This window comes from Macaca fascicularis, chromosome 1 (assembly GCF_037993035.2).
Source record: "Macaca fascicularis isolate 582-1 chromosome 1, T2T-MFA8v1.1".
NCBI lineage: Eukaryota > Metazoa > Chordata > Mammalia > Primates > Cercopithecidae > Macaca > Macaca fascicularis.
The window spans coordinates 2,061,486-2,080,246 of NC_088375.1; the positions used below are offsets into that span (position 1 = coordinate 2,061,486).

The following is an 18,761-nucleotide window of genomic DNA, read 5'->3' on the forward strand; positions in this document are numbered from 1 at the left end:
CTTACCTTCCTTCTACTCTAAAGTTGGCCCCAATGTCTTTTGTTCCCATCTTTGTGTCTATGTTTACTCAATATTTAGCTCCCACATATAAGAGAGAACATGCAGTATTTGGTTCTCTGTTCTGTGTTAATTAAATTATCCAGCGGCATTCATGTTGCTGCAAAGGACATGATTTTGTGTTTGTTATGGCTGCATAGCATTCCCTGGTGTTCATGTACATCATGTTATTTATTCAGTCCGTTGTTGATGGGCATGTAGGTTGATTCTATGTCTTTGCTATTGTGAAAAGGCTACAGTGAACATACACATGCAATGTGTCTTTGTTGGAGAACGATTTTTTTTTTTTTTTTTTTTTTTTTTTGAGACGGAGTCTTGCTCTGTAGCCCGGGCTGGAGTGCAGTGGCCGGATCTCAGCTCACTGCAAGCTCCGCCTCCCGGGTTCCCGCCATTCTCCTGCCCCAGCCTCCGGAGTAGCTGGGACTACAGGCGCCCGCCACCTCGCCCGGCTAGTTTTTTGTATTTTTAGTAGAGACGGGGTTTCACGGTGTTAGCCAGGATGGTCTCGATTTCCTGACCTCGTGATCCGCCCGTCTCGGCGTCCCAAAGTGCTGGGATTACAGGCTTGAGCCACCGCGCCCAGCCTGGAGAACGATTTATACTCCTTTGGGTGTATACCCTGTAATGGGATTGCTGGGTCGAATGGCAGCCCTGGTTTAAGTTATTTCAGAAATCTCCAAAATGCTTTCCACAGTGGCTAATGTACGTTTTCACCAGCAGTGTATAGGCATTCCTTTGTTTCTGCAACCTCACCAGCATGTTATTTATTTACTTTCTAATTATAACCATTTTGAATGGTGTAATATAGCATCATTGTGGTTTTGTGTTGCATTTCTCTAATGATCAGTGATTTTGAACATTTTTTCATATGCATATTGGCCATGTGCATATCTTCTTTTGAGAAATTTCAGTTCATGTCCTTTGCCTTTTTTTTTTTTTTTTTTGAGACAGAGCCTCGCTCTTTCGCCCAGGCTGGAGTGCAGTGGCGCGATCTCAGCTCACTGCAACCTCCGCCTCCTGGGTTCAAGCGATTCTGCTGCTTCAGCCTCCCGAGTAGCTGGGATCACAGGCGCCCGCCACCTCACCCGGCTAATTTTTGTATTTTTAGTAGAGACGGGGTTTTGCCGTGTTGGCCAGGCAGGTCTCGAACTCCTGACCTCAGGTGATCCGCTTGCCTTGGTCTCCCAAAGGCGTGAGCCACCGCACCTGGCCGTTGTTATTTCTTTTCTTCTTCTAGCTTTGAGGTTGGTATGCTCTTATTTTTCTAACTCATCTAGGTCTGATGCTAGGTTGTTAATATGAGATTTTTCTAACCTTTTGAACTGGGCTTTTGGCACTATAAACTTTTCTCTTAACATTGCTTTAGCTGTGTCCAAGAGATTCTGAAATGCTGTGTCTTTTCTTTATTCATTTCAAATATTTCTTCATTTCTGCCTTAATTTCATTATTTACCCAGTCATTCAGAAGCAGGTTGTTTAATTTCCACGTAACTGTATGGTTTTCAGAGATCTTCTTGATACTGAGATCTATTTTATTTAGCTGTCGTCTGACAGTGCAGTTGGTGTGATGGCCAAGCGTGTGGTTGATTTGCGAATACATGCCATGTGCGGATGGGAAGAATGGGCATTCCGTTGTTGAATGGAGTGTTCTGGAGATGTGTATTCAGTCCGTTGTTCAGGTGTTGGGTTCAGGTCCCTAACTTTGTTAGTTTTCTGCTTTGATGATCTCATACTGTCAGTGGAGTGTTAAAGTCTTCCACTAATACTGTATGGTTATCTGTGTCTATTCATAGGTCTCTAAGAAATAGTTTTATGAATCTGGGTGCTTCAGTATTGTTGCATATATATTTAGAATATTTAAGTTTTCTGATTTTATTGAACATTTTATCATTATGCAATGCCCTTCTTTGTCTTTTTTCTTTCTTTCTTTTTTTTTTTTTTTTATTTTGAGACGAAGTGTTGCTCTGTCACCCAGGCTGGAGTGCAATGGTGAGAACTCGGCTCACTGCAACCTCCACCTCCTGGGTTCAAGTGATTCTCATGTGTCAGCTTCCCAAGTAGCTGGGATTACAGGCACGTGCCACAACGCCAGGCTAATTTTTTTTTAATTTTTAGTAGAGATGGAGTTTCACCATGTTGGCCAGGCTGGTCTCAAACTCCTGACCTCAAGTGATCCACCTGCCTTGGCCTCTCAAAGTGCTGGGATTACAGGCTAGAGCCACCACCATGCCTGGCTCTTTTTTTTTCTTTTTTTCTTTCTTTCTTTCTTTTTTTTTTTTTTTTAACAGAGACAGGGTCTTGCTATGTTGCCCAGGCTGGTCTCTTGAAATCCTAGATTCAAGTGAGTCTCCCTCTTTGGCCTCCCAAAGTGCTGATTACAGATGCTATCCTCTGCTCCTGGCCTGTCTTTTTTTGTTATTGTTGGTTTAAAGTCTGTTTTGTCTGAAATAAGAATAGCTCATTTTTCTTTTCTCATTGCTTGATAGATTTTTCTCCTTCTGGTTACTTTTAGCCTATGGGTGTCACTCTATGTGACATGGGTTTCTGGAAGACCATAGAGTTGCGTCTTCTTTATGCAACTTGCACTCTGTGCTTTTTAAGTGGGGCATTTAGCCTGTTTACATTCAAAGTTAATACTGATACGTGTTTTTTTCTTTTTTTCTTACCTTTTTTTTTTCTTTTTTTTTTTTTTTTTTAGTAGAAACAGGGTCTCACTATTTTGCCTAGGCTGGCCTTGAACTCCTGGGCTCAAGCAGTTCTCATGCCTTATGCTCCCAAAATGCTGGACTTACAGGCATGAGCCACCATGCCTGGCCTTGATATGTGTGGATTTGATCCTGTCATTGCATTGTTAGCTGCTTGTTAGACTTGTTTGTGTGGTTGCTTTATAGTGTAAGTGGTCTGTGTACCTAAGTGTGTTTTTTGTGGTGGCCAGAAATGGTCTTTTGTTTCCATATTTAGCATTCTCTCTCTCTTTTTTTTTTTTTTTTTTTTTTGAGACGGAGTCTCACTCTGTTGCCCAGGCTGGAGTGCAGTAGTGCAATCTCAGTTCACTGCAAGCTCCGCCTCCCAGGTTCACGCCATTCTTCTGCCTCAGCCTCCCAAGTAGTTGGGACTACAGGCGCCGCCACCACGCCTGGCTAATTTTTTGTATTTTTTAGTAGAGACGGGGTTTCACTGTGTTAGCCAGGATGGTCTGCATCTCCTGACCTCATGATCCGCCCGCCTCGGCCTCCCAAAGTGCTGGGATTACAGGCGTGAGCCACCGCGCCCGGCCAGCATTCTCTTAAAACTTCTGATAAGGCAAGTCTGGTGGTCATGAATTCCCCTAGCATTTGCTTGTCTGGAAAGAATTTTGTTTCTCCTTCACTTATAAAGTTTTGATTGGCTACATGCAAAATTCCTAGTTGAAATTTGTTTTCTTTAACCCATTTCTCATTCGCCCTGAGAATACTCTTGTCTCTAATCCTAATGTAACATCATAGACATTTCCGTTACATTTCTGTCCTGTCTTCTGATCCTAATGTAACATCATATATATTTCTGTTGCATTGGGATTAGAGACAAGTTAGAGATAATTCCAAGGACAGTTTTTATATTATATCTTAACATTGAAAATCAGTCAGATTTGGCCAGGCGCGGTGGCTAATGCCTGTTATCCCAGCACTTTGGGAGGCCGAGGCGGGTGGATCACGAGGTCAGGAAATCGAGACCATCCTGGCTAACACGGTGAAACCCTGTCTCTACTAAAAACACAAAAAAATTAGCTGGGCGTGGTGGCAGGCACCTGTAGTCCCAGCTACTCGGGAGGCTAAGGAAAGAGAATGGCGTAAACCCGGCAGGCGGAGCTTGCAGTGAGCCAAGATCGCGCCACTGCACTCCAGCCTGGGTGACATAGGGAGACTCCGTCTCAGAAAAAAAAAAAGAAAATCAGTCAGATTTACTTCAGCCTCAAGGAGTGTGCTTATATAAAACTGAATGAGCACTGGCAGACGACTGCACTTTTCTTTTTTTAATGGGAAATGGATTAAGGATGCTGAATATAGGCTCCCTGTCTCCTCTGGGAGAGGAGTGTACATGCCTGGGATGTTTCTGGGTATTTTCATCCTTTTCTGCTATCAAGCATTACAGTGTGTTCTGCCTTTTACTGTCTTGCCTCAGGGATGTTCACATAGCCCCACTATCTGTCAGGAACTTCGGGTAACAGGATAACAGACCCCGGTTGATGGACTGCCCCTGGTGGCGGGGGTGGGGACATGGGTTTCATCGCATATCATGTTGGCTTCTGAGTCTTTCTCCAGCTGGCACACGTACCTTGCAAACCTTGCTGTCTCACTTGGCAAACAGAGGCTGGGCAGTCAGCACAGCACCTTCCACTGGTGAATGGTGTGCAGTAAAACCATTTTGCTAACCAGGTGCAGATGGTGGCCTCTCTCTGGAGCAGGAGGAACTATTGTGTCTGCAGAGCTGCCCTCTTCCTCCTCCACCACCACAGGCTTGCTGTGATGCACTCAGGATCCAATTCCAAGCTCTTGGGAGGACTTTCTATGCAGTGTGATTGTTACTCCTTTTTGTGGTTTTGTTTTTGTTGTTGTAGTTGCTATTGCTGCTGTGGCATCTGGCCACAATGTTCCTCCATATACCTGCCCCCGGGGAAATCACGAAAGCATGGCCTGAAAATAATGTGAGGGTATTCAAGGGTATGGGAGGGTGGAGTGTATGGTGGATGCACCTGTGTGACAGCAACAGCTAAACGTGAGCCTCCCTTGAGAATGAGCCTGTATGGCAGATGTAGCTGACAGCAATGAGGGTTGCTAGGTGGGGGTTGCCAGGTGGAGGGTGTTAAGTGAAAATGCTATATGAACTGCTTGCTTTTTGCAAGCAGTTGTGGTTCTCCTTGCGTGTTTTTGCGAGTGGTAATGGTTCTTCTGTCCATCCCACCACCACTGGACCATCCGTGTATATCAGTCCCCCTCAATAAAGCCTATGTCTCATTTTTTGGCTCCAGGTCTCTTCTTTGGTCTGCTGGACATGCCGTTCCTACTGGAGTCCACAGGGGTCCAGCTTGATAAGGGCCAGCAGAAAATGCCATGTTTCAGGATGCTGATTTGTGACCTTCACTTTGTACCATAAGTATTTGTGTTGTGATCACAGCGCTGAGTGTAAGGGACTCAGTGCTGTGCCTGCTTTCTCTAGCTGAGTGCTACCATAATGGTCTAGGAGAGGCAGCATCAGCGTGCAAGAAGCCAATTTGTAGACCCTTCTAAACCTCTGGAATCACATTACTTAGACTAGGGCCTGGAATACCAAATTATTTATCTGTACATTGAGACTCGAGGGGTAATACTTAGCTAAGTGGCTCTCACCCCAGGCTTCAATTAGGATGACATGGCCAGTTTAAAGAAATACTGTCACCTCTGTGCTTCCCTCCCCGATTCTGTCTGTTGGTCTGGGTGGGAGCATCCATATTGTTTTAAGTGTTCCAGATGATTCTAAGTGAAGCCACGGCCATGCATAAGGGCTCCCAGATACATTCATGAGAGTTGAGTTCAGCCTTTGTTCCAAAGAAAGGTTACAGGGCCTGCTCTGCTTGGGTTTGGTAGAGGTGGGTCAGTGTGTTCCATGTTCCCGTGGCTGCAGCAGCAATTGCTGGAGTCTTTGGAGGACAAGGGCACCAGAAAACAAAGAAACATACATTTTGATCTTTATGTAGGAGCTCATTGTTCCTGACTCTTTCCTGTGATAAAAGGACAGGGAGCGTGTACTTTTTATGAACCTCTAGGATTTTCTTCCTGTGGATGTGGTGGTAGAAGGGGAAAGGGTTGTGCCTACCCTTTTAAAGGCTTACAGGATGCAGGTGTGATTGGCCCAGAGACTCTCACCTGAGAAGGAATCCCAGAAATGGAGGAGGAAGACGAAGAAACGAATGGTTCTCAGGAGAATGTGTCCGGAGTCAGGGACTGTGTCCACTTTTTTTTTTGTGGAATGTCATGTGTTTAGAACCCACAAATATGTCTCTACTTCTGATGTTCCTGCCTAACTTACTCCCCCGAACCTTTTGTTGTGATAGTCAGTGAGCTCTGTACACTCTTTCTCCCCTATATCCCAGAGCCTTCTTTTTTTCTTTCTTTTTTTTTTTTTGAGACAGAGTCTCGCTCTGTCGCCCAGGCTGGAGTGCAGTGGTGCTATCTCGGCTCACTGCAAGCTCCGCCTTCCGGGTTCACACCATTCTCCTGCCTCAGCCTCCTGAGTAGCTGGGACTACAGGCGCCCGCCACCATCCCTGGCTAGTTTTTTGTATTTTTTTAGTAGAGCGGGCTTCACCATGTTAGCCAGGATGGTCTCCATCTCCTGACCTCGTGATCCACCCACCTCAGCCTCCCAAAGTGCTGCTATTACAGGCGTGAGCCTCATGATCCACCCACCTCAGCCTCCCAAAGTGCTGCTATTACAGGCGTGAGCCACCACACCCGGCCGATTGTAATTTAATTAAGGTAACTTTTCGTGTAATTGTTACGTAATTTTTTCAGTAATTTACTGGGCAATAATTTATTTATATTCAGTAATAATTTACTGGCCAAGAAAGCAGCAGTGATGTTGTACCTCTTGTGTGTATTAGCACACGATGCCAATTTTCCTATTGTAATTTATGTTAATTTTATTCACTTGAATAAAGTGCTGTCTGCCAGAATTTTCCACCATAGGGTTAATTATTTTTCCTTTTGTTATTAATAAGTATTTTGGGGAGATTTACTGATTGATGTACATAAATAATCACAATTAATCGGGAAACTTCTTTTTCTCTTTAGATTCTCTTTGCATACAGCTTTCTCTAGAAAATGAAGGCTCTCATGTTTGCTTACTGGTCGAATCAACTGGGATGAATGTAGGCTCTGCTATTTACTGGATGTTTGACAAAATATTCTTCTTGAGCCAGAAGCATAGGCGCCGCTGGCTAGCCTGTTAGAAAGTCAGAAATTCAGGCTTCATCCCAGATCTGCTGAATCAAAATCTATACTAAAAAAAAGAATTTTTTTTTTTTTTCCAGATGGGTTTCACTCTGTCATCCAGGCTGGAGTGCAGTGGTGTGACCTGAGCTTACTGCAACCTCTGCCTCCTAGGCTCAGGAAATTCTCTCATCTCAGCTTCCCAAGTCACAGGGACCGCTGGCATGGGCCATCATGGCTAATTTTTGTATTTTTTGTAAAGATGAGGTTTTGCCATGTTGCCCAGGCTGGTCTCAAACTCTGGAACTCAAGTGATCCACCTACCTCGGCCTCCCAAAGTGCTGGGAATAGAGGTGTGAGCCACCATGCATGCATTTTATTTGTTTGTTTGTTTGTTTTTTGAGATGAAGTTTCACTCTTGTTGCCCAGGTTGGAGTACAATGGCGTTATCTTGGCTCACTGCAATCTCCACCTCCTAGGTTCAAGCAATTCTCCTGCCTCAGCCTCCCAAGTAGCTGGGATTACAGGCGCCCGCCACCATGCCTGGCTAATTTTTTGTATTTTTAGCAGAGATGGAGTTTCACCGTGTTGGCCAGGCTGGTCTTGAACTCCTGACTTGCAGGTGATCCACCCACCTCAGCCTCCCAAAGTACTGGGATAACAGGTGTGAGCCACTGCACCCAGCCCGTGCCTGCATTTTAACAAGATTTCTACTTCATTGACATACTTGTTAAAATTTGAGAAGTACCTTCTAACTCACCCTGACTTCTCCATGTGAGAACAATACACAACTTATCCTGTAGGATGTGAATATATCAGTGCTTGAGTTGATGCCCTTAATTTTATACTATATTATGCACAAAAGTAGAGTATCTACACTGGTTTGTGGATCTTTTTTGTTTGTTTGTTTGTTTTGAGATGGAGTCTCGCTCTGTCCCCTAGGCTGGAGTGCAGTGGCCGGATCTCGGCTCACTGCAAGCTCCGCCTCCCGGGTTCACGCCATTCTCCTGCCTCAGCCTCCCGAGTAGCTGGGACTACAGGCGTCCACCACCATGCCTGGCTAATTTTTTTTTTGTATTTTTTAGTAGAGATGGGATTTCAACATGTTAGCCAGGATGGTCTCGATCTCCTGACCTCGTGATCCGCCCTCCTCGGCCTCTCAAAGTGCTGGGATTACAGGCGTGAGCCACCGCACCTGGCTTAGAGTATATTTGTGTGTTAAAAATTATCTTATTTGATAATTCTAGTCACTCATATAAGTCAGAGCCAGTTCTCTTCACTCTGTCTCCTTGCCTGGAGTCGAACTCTGCCATGGCCACTTGGTAAATGTTTTCTTTTTCAGGGACTATTGGCATTCAGGGATGTGGCTCTAGAATTCTCTCCAGAGGAGTGGGAATGCCTGGACCCTGCCCAGCGGAATTTGTACAGGGATGTGATGTTAGAGAACTACAGAAACCTATTCTCCCTTGGTGAGGATCACTTCAATATGCAATTCCTATTTCACCATAAGGATTTCATCTTTTTCCGTTGTAGAATGTTTTCTGGGAGTTTCTTCTGATTTGCATGAATGAGTTTCAGATCACTGCTTTCAAGAAAACCTTGGGGATTCCTTGGTGTAGAAAACAAAACTTTCAAGATGTTTTGCCTTGACATCAACCTTTCTCTTCAGCTGATGTACATCCTTGCTCTAGATTGGTGGTAATTCTAGAAATTCAGTAGTATCAAATATTGTTGCCTCCACTTCAAAATCCAGTTTCCACCACCAATTTTTTTTTTTTTTTTTTTTTTTTGAGACGGAGTCTCGCTCTGCCGCCCAGGCTGGAGTGCAGTGGCCGGATCTCAGCTCACTGCAAGCTCCGCCTCCCGGGTTCACGCCATTCTCCTGCCTCAGCCTCCCGAGTAGCTGGGATTACAGGCGCCCGCCACCTCGCCCGGCTAGTTTTTTGTATTTTTTAGTAGAGACGGGGTTTCACCGTCTCAGCCAGGATGGTCTCGATCTCCTGACCTCGTGATCCGCCCGTCTCGGCCTCCCAAAGTGCTGGGATTACAGGCTTGAGCCACCGGGCCCGGCCTCCACCACCAATTTTTGATCCAGTTATTATAGTTCTTGGTAGCAGAGCTGAGGACTCACAGATTTAAAACACTTCCTGAATATATTAAAGGCTCTGTCAGAAAACAGTATTCTGGAGTTAACTTTCTAGGATCTAATGTGATGTTTTCTCTTCTCTTCTGAGCACAGTGAAAGGTTGGTAGTTCAAGAATCCCCACAAGAATCATGCACCTTTTTTCTAATAAAACAGGTCTTGCTATGTCTAAGCCAGAACTGATCATCTATCTGGAGGCAAGGAAAGAGCCCTGGAATGTGAACACAGAGAAGACAGCCAAACACTCAGGTAGGTGGGAGTGAATGAAGCAAACATAGGTAGGGGGTCTGAGGATCAAGGAAGAAGCCAGACTTTAAAATGTGGTTTGGGAAGCTCTACTCCCATGGAAATGGCTTCTGAGAAGCCTGGATTTCTTTCTCTTGCTCTCACATAGGGGCATCTTCTATCTCATGCTCTTAAATTATCTAAGGACTGTACTTCCCTTCAGTGATTTTCCTTCAAGTTCACAGTGAGCGTCACAGTCATCTTTGTAGGTCATAGGGGACTGCATGATCTGACTGCTCTTCCATTGCTTTGGGGGACATGGAACTGTCTGCGTATTTTTGAGGAACTCTGTTAAAAATTATGTGTATATATATGTACACACACGTAATTTTCTTGAGATGGAGTCTCGCTCTGTCACCCAAGCTGGAGTGCAGTGGCACAATCTTGGCTCACTGCAACCTCTGCCTCCCAGGTTCAAGCGATTCCCCTGCCTCAGTCTCCCGAGTAGCTGGGACTACAGGTGCCTGCCACCACACCCGGCCAATTTTTTTTGTACTTTAGTAGAGATGGGGTTTCACCATGTTAGCCAGTATGGTCTCAGTCTCCTGACCTCGTGATCCACCTGCCTTAGCCTCCCAAAGTGCTAGGATTACAGGCGTGAGCCACCGTGCCCAGCCTAAAATATTTTTTAAGATCCCTTTTTGCATTGCATCTGGAACATGTGAGAGTAATGGTGATACTGGTATTTGGTTCAGAAATCCCACAACAGATATATGTTTTCTCCTTTATGACTTACCCTGTGGAGATTTCAAATGTAATTCTACAGAAATTGATAGTAATTTTATCAGAAGACTAAGCATCTCCCTAAATATAAGAAAGTCTAGTTTTGTTTACTTAAAAATGTTATTTCTTTTGTGTGAACTGAGATTTGTCATTTAAACCCTATGTGCCCAAATTTCTCAGCTGTTCTCAGTTTAATATATCTACTCACATCCTAGATTTCTTAAATACGCTGGGTCGTTGGGGAGTGTAGAACATTACCGATTATATAGTAAACTCCCACTTGTTACCTTCCTTTAAAATAACTGTCATTTTATAATTTTCTCTTGTTTAGTATGAAACTTCGTGGGTCTGTGTCATTTATATATATGTGTGTGTAGATATGTATGTGTATAATGTGATTTTTTTTACACAAATAAAAATTGGATAACTATTGTGTACAGTGTCATGATTTGATATCTATATATAGTGAAATGATTAATACAGTTAAGTTAATGAACACACCTGTCACTTCACATAGTTATTTTTATGTTGAAAACACTTGTCTGCTGTGTTAATACAGATTTTAAGCATACAAAACATTATTATTATTAACTGTACTCATAATGCTATTCATTAGATTTCCAAAGCTTATTTATTTTATAACTGAAAGCTTATAGTGCCCTTGTAATACTACATCTTCCATTTTCCTACCCCCTTGGCAGTCACCTCTGTCTTCTGTTTCTAGTTCAACCTTTTAAGATTCCTCATATGAGTGAGAAGAACAAGAAGTATTTGTTTTTCTGTGTTTGGCTTATTTCACTTAGCATGTTGTTAGAATGGCAGGATTTCATTATGTTTATTGCTTAATAATACTCTTATTACATCTACGTAAACATTTTCTTTATCCATTCAGCATTCACAAAGATTTACATTGTTTCTATATCTTGAAAATTGTGACTAATGCTATAATGAACATGGGGATGCAGATATTTATTTGAGATACTGATTTTATTTCTGTTGATTTTATACAAACACACACACAGATGTGAGATTGCTGTCTTGTATGGTAGTTATTTTCCTTTTTTTTTTTTTTTTTTCTCGAGACAGACTTTTGCTCTGTCGCCCAGGCTGGAGTGCAGTGGCACGATCTCAGCTCACTGCACCCTCTGCCTCCGGGGTTCAAGAGATTCTCCTGCCTCAGCCTCTCCAGTAACTGGGATTACAGGTGCCCACCACCACATCTGGCTAATTTTTATATTTTTAGTAGAGACAAGGTTTCACCACGTTGGCCAGGCTGATCTTGAACTCCTGACCTCAAGTGGTTCACCAGCCTCAGCCTCCCAAAAGTGCTGGGATTATAGGCGTGAGTCACCGCGCCTGGACTTTTTATTTATTTATTTATTTATTATAGAGATGGGTTCTCACTCTATTATCCAGGCTGGTCTCAAACTCCTGGCCTCAAGCAATCCTTCCACCTCGGCCTCTCAAAGTGGTGGGATTCTAGGCCTGAGCCACCACACATGAACAATTTTTACTTATGTATTATAATTTTTATGAACATATTCAGTTCTGTACACTTCAAGACATTATGGTGCAAAAGTGAATAATTCAACAATCACATCGTCTATTACCAGTACATTTATCTATAAGTTTGTTTGCCTTTATAAATGTTACAGGCAAACAAACTTAGAGATAAATGTACTTGCAGAAGACATGCCAGGACGTTTTCTTTATGATGTGTGTGTGTGTGTATTTGCCTGGCCCTTTAGAAACACCATTCTATATTTGTTTTTAAGGGTCTGTTTCAGATATCTCATATAAATGGATTCGTATAGTCTCTATCTTTTTGGGACTGGGTTATTTTGTTTAGCATGTCACCAAGATTTTCATTTTTAATTTGTAAGCGTACATAGTAGGTGTATATATTTATCTGGTACATGAGATACTGTGATACAGGCATGCAATGCATAATAATCACATCAGGACAAAGGACTTTTCTTAAAGATTCATCTTTATTGTAGATTTTACCAGATTTCCTGCTTTTTAAAAGCTGAGTAATATTCCATTATTTGTGGGGGGGATTTTTTTGAGACATCTCGATTTCTTGGGCGTCTGTGGTGCTAGTGTGAGTTAATTTTGTTGTGAGGAGTCTTGCTGTGTCACCAAGGCTGGAATGCATGGCCTGACCTCAGCTCACTGCAGCCTCCACCTCCCAGATTCAACTGATTCTCCCACCTCAGCCTCCGGGGTTGCTGGGACTACAGGCGCGCCCCACCATGCCTGGCTATTTTTTTTTTGGTATTTTTAGTAGAGACAGTTTCGTCATGTTGGCCAGGCTGGTCTCAAACTCCTGACCTCAGGTGATCCACCCGCCTTGGCCTCCCAAAGTGCTGGGATTACAGGTACGGGCCACCCACTCCCAGCCTATTTGTGTATTCTGAATTATATTTAGCCATTCATTTGGTGACGTAAGTTTGGGTTGTTTTCCCTTATTAGCTTTTGTGAATAATGTTGCAATAAATATGGGTATGCAAATAACTTTTCATGTGCCCATATATGTGGAGGTTTATTTCTGTGTTCTGTATTCTGTTTCATTGACCTAATTGTCTGCCTTTATGCCAATACCAAACGGTTTTAATTACCACAGCTTCTTTTTTTTTTTTTTTTTTTTTTTTTTTTTGAGAGAGAGTCTCGGCTCTGTCACCCAGGTTGGAATGCAGTGGTGCGATCTCGGCTCACTGCAACCTCTGCCTCCCAGGTTCAGGTCATTGTCCTGCCTCAGCCTCCCAAGTAGTTGGGATTACAGGCATGTGCCACCATGTATTTTTAGTAGAGACGGAGTTTCACCATGTTGGCCAGGCTGGTCTTAAACTCGTGACTTTAGGCGATCCACCCATCTCGGCCTTCCAAAGTGCTGGGATTACAGGCATGAGCCACGCGCCTTGCCGACGGAAATGTATTTTAAAATCAGAAAGTATGATACCTGCAACATTGTTCTTCTTTGTGGAGATTATTGCTCTCTTCATGGTTCCTTCACTTGCTGTGTAATTTTAGAGTTGCCTTTTCTATTTCTGCAAAAATGAAATTGTGAACTTGAAAGGATTGCCCTGAATCAGTAGGTCACTTGGGTGACATGAACATCTTCATAATATTAAGTCTTCCAGCCCACAAAGAAGAACATGCTCAAGTGTGTGTTGTTGAACTTCCGTGTATTTGTGAATGTTTCAGTTTATTTATTTATTTATTTATTTTTTGAGACGGGTCTCGCTCTGTCACCCAGGCTGGAGTGCAGTGGTACGATCTCGGCTCACTGCAACCTCCGCCTCCTGGGTTCGCACCATTCTCCTGCCTCAGCCTCCCAAGTATCTGGGACTACAGGTGCCCGCCACCATGCCCAGCTAATTTTTTGTATTTTTTAGTAGAGACGGGGTTTCACCGTGTTAGCCAGGATGGTCTCGATCTCCTGACCTCGTGATCCACCCTCCTCGGCCTCCCAAAGTGCTGGGATGACAGGCGTGAGCCACCGTGCCTGACCGAATATTTCAGTTTTCTTTTTTTTTTTTTTTTTTTTGAGACGGAGTCTTGCTCTGCCGCCCAGGCTGGGGTGCAGTGGCCGGATCTCAGCTCACGGCAAGCTCCGCCTCCCAGGTTTACGCCATTCTCCTGCCTCAGCCTCCCGAGTAGCTGGGACTACAGGTGCCCGCCACCTCACCCGGCTAGTTTTTTTTTTTTTTATTTTTTAGTAGAGACGGGGTTTCACCGTGTTAGCCAGGATGGTCTCGATCTCCTGACCTCGTGATCCGCCCATCTCGGCCTCCCAAAGTGCTGGGATTACAGGCTTGAGCCACCGCGCCCGGCCGTCAGTTTTCTTTCTGTTACTGATTTCTTGTTTTATTCCATTTTGGTCATAAATAATAATCTATAATATTTCCATTTTTAAAAATTAGTTAAGACTTTGTTTTGTGGCCTGACAGGTGGTCTATCAAGGAGAATGTTTTCTGAGCTGTTGAGAATATTGTGGATTCTGTTGTTTAGGGTGTTCTCTAGATGTCTGTTGGTTGTCATTGTTTTATGGTGCTTTCAAGTCCCCCTGTTCCCTGTGTACTTCTTGCTTCATTTCTGTAAATATTTGCTTTATATATTGTAAACCCTGGTGAGAAACAGATGTAGATGTAAATACACAAACAGACATACATTTGTCGTAGGTTTTCTGTGAACAAAACCTTTTATTTATTGTCTTTTTTGTCTCCTGTGAGTTGTTCACTTTTGGTTTTTTGTTTGTTTTTTGTTTTGTTTTGTTTCTTTGAGATAGAGTCTCGCTCTGTCACCCAGGCTGGATTGGAGTGGCATGATCTCAGCTCACTGCAACCTCTGCCTCCCAGGCTCAAGCGTTTCTGCTGCCTCAGCCTCCTGGGTAGCTGGGATTACAGGCGCGTGCCACCACGCCCAGCTAATTTTCTTTCTTTTTTTTTTTTTTTTTTGAGACGGAGTCTCGCTTGGTCGCCCAGGCTGGAGTGCAGTGGCCGGATCTCAGCTCACTACAAGCTCCACCTCCCGGGTTCCCGCCATTCTCCTGCCTCAGCCTCCCGAGTAGCTGGGACTATAGGCGCCCACCACTTTGCCCGGCTAGTTTTTTGTATTTTTTTAGTAGAGACTGGGTTTCACCGTGTTAGCCAGGATGGTCTCGATCTCCTGACCTTGTGATCCACCCGTCTTGGCCTCCCAAAGTGCTGGGATTACAGGCTGGAGCCACCGCGCCCGGCCTAATTTTCATATTTTTAGTAGAGACAAGGTTTTGCCATTTTGGCCAGGCTGGTCTCCAACTCCTGACCTCAGGTGATCTGCCCACCTCAGCCTCCCAAAGTGCTGGGATTACAGGTGTGACCCACTGTGTCCAGCCACAACAATATATTTTAAACTGGTAATGTCTTCAGTTACATACAAATTTTTTTTCTCAGTACGTCTGCCTTGAACTTTAGGTTACTGATGTCATTGATCATATCTTTTTATATGAACAGATGTTTATAATTATTTTTACGCTTTTGTTCCTCTGCCACCCGGGTTCAAGCAATTCTTGTGCCTCAGCCTTCGTGTAGCTGGGACTACAGGTTTGTTCCCTCACGCCCAGCTAATTTTTTTGTATTTTTAGTAGAGATAGGGTTTCACCATGTTGGCTAGGCTGGTCCCGAACTTCCGACCTCAAGCATTCCTCCCACCTTGGCCTCCCAAAGTGCTGGGATTACAGGCATGAGCCACCACACCCAGCCCCTTTAGTGTTTCTTGAGTGTAGATCTACTGATGACTTTTTCAGCATTTGCTTACCTTATATTCTTGAGCTCCATAATTTCTATTTCTTTTTATACTTTTTATCTTTTGGTTGATCTTCCAAGACAACTGATTTCATTTAGTTTTCTATGTTCTTATTTCACTTATTAATATTATTCACATGGTTATTTTGAGTTTTTAAAAATAATTTATCTCCATTTCTTTAGGGTTGCTATCTGGATATTTCTTTTTCCTTTCTGGGGCCATAAGTATCCTGATATTTTGTATACATTGTAATCTTTTGTTCAGATTTGAAATTAACAAAAAGCCACCTGTTTCAATCTTTATAAAGTGGCATTGTTCTGGGAAATTCTGACACCAATTGATCAGGCTAGAGGTTATGGGAGCCTCTCAAACTTGTTCTTGGGATATGTCTTCTCTGGAATGGTGTTTTGATTTGTTTTGTTTGAGACAGAGTCTCTCGCTGTGTCTCCCAGACTGGAGTTCAATGGTGCAATCTCAGCCCACTGCACCGTCTGCTTCCTGGATTCAAGCAATTCTCCTGCCTCAGCCTCCCAAGTAGCTGGGATTATAGGCACGTACCACTATGCCTGACTAATGTTTGTATTTTTAGTAGAGATGGGGTTTCACCGTGTTGACCAGGGCTAGGATTACTGGCGTGAGCCACTGCGCCCGGCTATTTTCTTAATTACAGAGGTTTTCACATGTTTCCTCTTATGAGGCTGTAATTACTTGTTATGTCTGTTGTCCATCTCTGGTACTGCAGTTTCTTGTCTGCTGTAACAATCATTTATTACTGGTTTCAAAACAACCAACCTGTCGGTCAAAGTATACCATCATTCCATTCAGTACTCTGTCATAGAAGACAGCAACCAGTTTTTTTCAAGCCCCCAAAATTATGGACACATGTGCCACTATTTTCTTTATTTTATGAGGGAGAAGTCAGCAGTTTACTCCTAAGGGCACCATACATACCATATTGGGAAAAAGGAAGGGCTGTGGTGGGTAAATGGAACACACTTTCCTTCCACTTCTATGGGGCTTATGGCATTGTGCTCACCTGGGGTGCTGCAAACCCTTCGCTGATTTTTAGAGTTCTCAGAAAGGCTTTAAAAACATTTTTTTTTAATTGTATGTATTTATGAGGTACATAAGATATTTTGATACAAGCATGCAACGCGAAATAAGCGTATCAGGGAAAATGGGGTGTCCATTCCCTCAAGCATTTATTTTTTGAGTTACAATCAGATTATACTATTTAAGTTATTTAAAAATGTACAACTGAAATTATTTTTTCCTATGGTCACCCTGTTGTGCTATTAAATAGTAGGTCTTACTCATTCTTTTTAAGTAATTTCTTGCACCCATTAACCATCCCCACCTCCCCCACCCACTCACCCAGTACCCTTTCCAGCCTCTGATAACCATTCTTCTACTCTCTATCTCCATGAGTTAATTGTTTTGACTTTTAGATTCCACAAATAAGTGAGAGCATGCAACGTTTGTCTTTCTGTGCCTGGTTATTTTACTTAACATAGTGACCTTCGGTTCCATCAATTTTGTTGCAAATGACAGGATCTCATCCTTAAGGATGAATAGTACTCCATTGTCTATAAGTAGTACATTTTCTTTCTTTCTTTCTTTCTTTTTTTTTTTTTTTTTTTTGAGACGGAGTCTCGCTGTGTCGCCCAGGCTGGAGTGTAGTGGCCAGATCTCGGCTCACTGCAAGCTCCGCCTCCCGGGTTTTTACGCCATTCTCCTGCCTCAGCCTCCCGAGTAGCCGGGACTACAGGCGCCCGCCACCTCGCCCGGCTAGTTTTTTTTTTTTTTTTTTTTTTTTGTATTTTTTAGTGGAAACGGGGTTTCACCGTGTTAGCCAGGATGGTCTCGAACTCCTGACCTCGTGATCCGCCCATCTCGGCCTCCCAAAGTGCTGGGATTACAGGGTTGAGCCACCGCGCCCGGCCTTTCTTTTTTTTTTTTTTGAGACAGAGTCTCGCTCTGTCGCCCAGGCTGGAGTGCAGTGGCGCGATCTCGGCTCACTGCAAGCTCTGCCTCCCGGGTTGACACCATTCTCCTGCCTCAGCCTCCCGAGTAGCTGGGACTACAGGCACCACCACCACACCTGGCTAGTTTTGTTTTTGTATTTTTAGTAGAGACGGGGTTTCACCATGTTAGCCAGGATGGTCTCAATCTCTTGACTTCGGGATCCGCCCGCCTCGGCTTCCCAAAGTGCTGGGATTACAGTTGTGAGCCACTGCACCTGGCCTATAAGTAGTACATTATCTTTATCCAGTTGCCTGTTGATGGATACTTAGGTTGCTGCCAAAATTTGGCTATTGTGAATAGTGCTGGAACAAACATAGAAGTGCATCTGTCTTTGATATACTGATTTCCTTTCTTTGGCATATACATCTGCAGTGGGATTGCTGGATCATATGGTACCTCTATTTTTAGTGTTTTGAGAAACCTCCAAACTGTTCTTCATAGTGGTAGCACTAATTTAAATCCCCACAGTGTACAGGGTTTCTCACCAGCGTTTGTTATTGCCTGGCTTTTGGATATAAGTTATTTTATCTGGGGTGAGATGATATCTCATTGTAGTTTTGATTTGCATTTCCCTGATGGTCAGTGATGTTGAGAACCTTTTCATATGCCTGTTTGCTATTTGTGTCTTGTTTTGAGAAATGTTTATTCACATATCCTGACCATTTTTTGGCTCAGATTATTAGATTTTTTTTCCTGTAGAGTTGTTTGAGCTCCTTATAACTTCTGGTTGTTAATCTCTTGTCAAATGAGTAGTTTTCAAGTATTTTCTCCCATTCTCTGGGTTGTCTGTTCACTTTGTTGATTGTATTCTTTGCTGTGCAGAAGCTTTTTAACTTGATATGTTCCCATTTGTCCATTTTTTTTTTTTTTTTGGTTGTCTGTGTTTGTGGGGTATTGCTCAATAAATTTTTGCTTAGACTAATGTCTTTGAGGTTTTTCTCAATTTTAACTTTTAAAAAAACTAATTTTTTGTTTCATTGATCTTTTGAATTTTTCAAAAAATTTTAATTTCATTTATTTCTGTTCTGAGCTTCATTATTTTTCTTCCACTAATTTTGGGTTTTGTTCGCTCTTGCTTTTCTAGTTCTGTACGATGCATTGTTGGATTGTTTAGTTGAAGTTTTCCCTTTTTTTTCATGTAGGCAGTTATAGCTATAAACGTCCCTGTTTGTACTGCTTTTGCTGTATCCCATAGGTTTTGGTGTATTTTGTTTCTGTTATCATTTGTCTCAAGAAATTTTAAATTTCCTCCTGAATTTCTTTTAACTCACGGGTCATTCAGGAGCATATTGT

At 43.1% G+C, this 18,761-nt stretch overlaps 1 protein-coding gene across 6 annotated transcripts in view; it reads left to right on the plus strand.

The window, feature by feature from the left end:
* ZNF695 (zinc finger protein 695) overlaps positions 1 to 18,761 on the plus strand; it is a 47,733-nt gene that overhangs the window by 14,184 nt on the left and 14,788 nt on the right. For 2 of the 6 annotated variants that reach the window (XM_074025821.1, XM_074024004.1), the window contains exons 2-3: positions 8,345 to 8,507; positions 9,303 to 9,395. The exons of 1 other annotated variant lie outside the window; for it this stretch is intronic. In XM_074025821.1, coding sequence (XP_073881922.1) covers positions 8,345 to 8,507; positions 9,303 to 9,395 — 256 coding nt within the window. Of the gene's footprint in view, positions 1 to 6,296; positions 6,550 to 8,344; positions 8,508 to 9,302; positions 9,396 to 18,761 lie in introns of those variants that run through there. 3 more of the 6 variants (XM_074024751.1, XM_045390701.3, XM_074025082.1) reach the window with 3 other exon arrangements.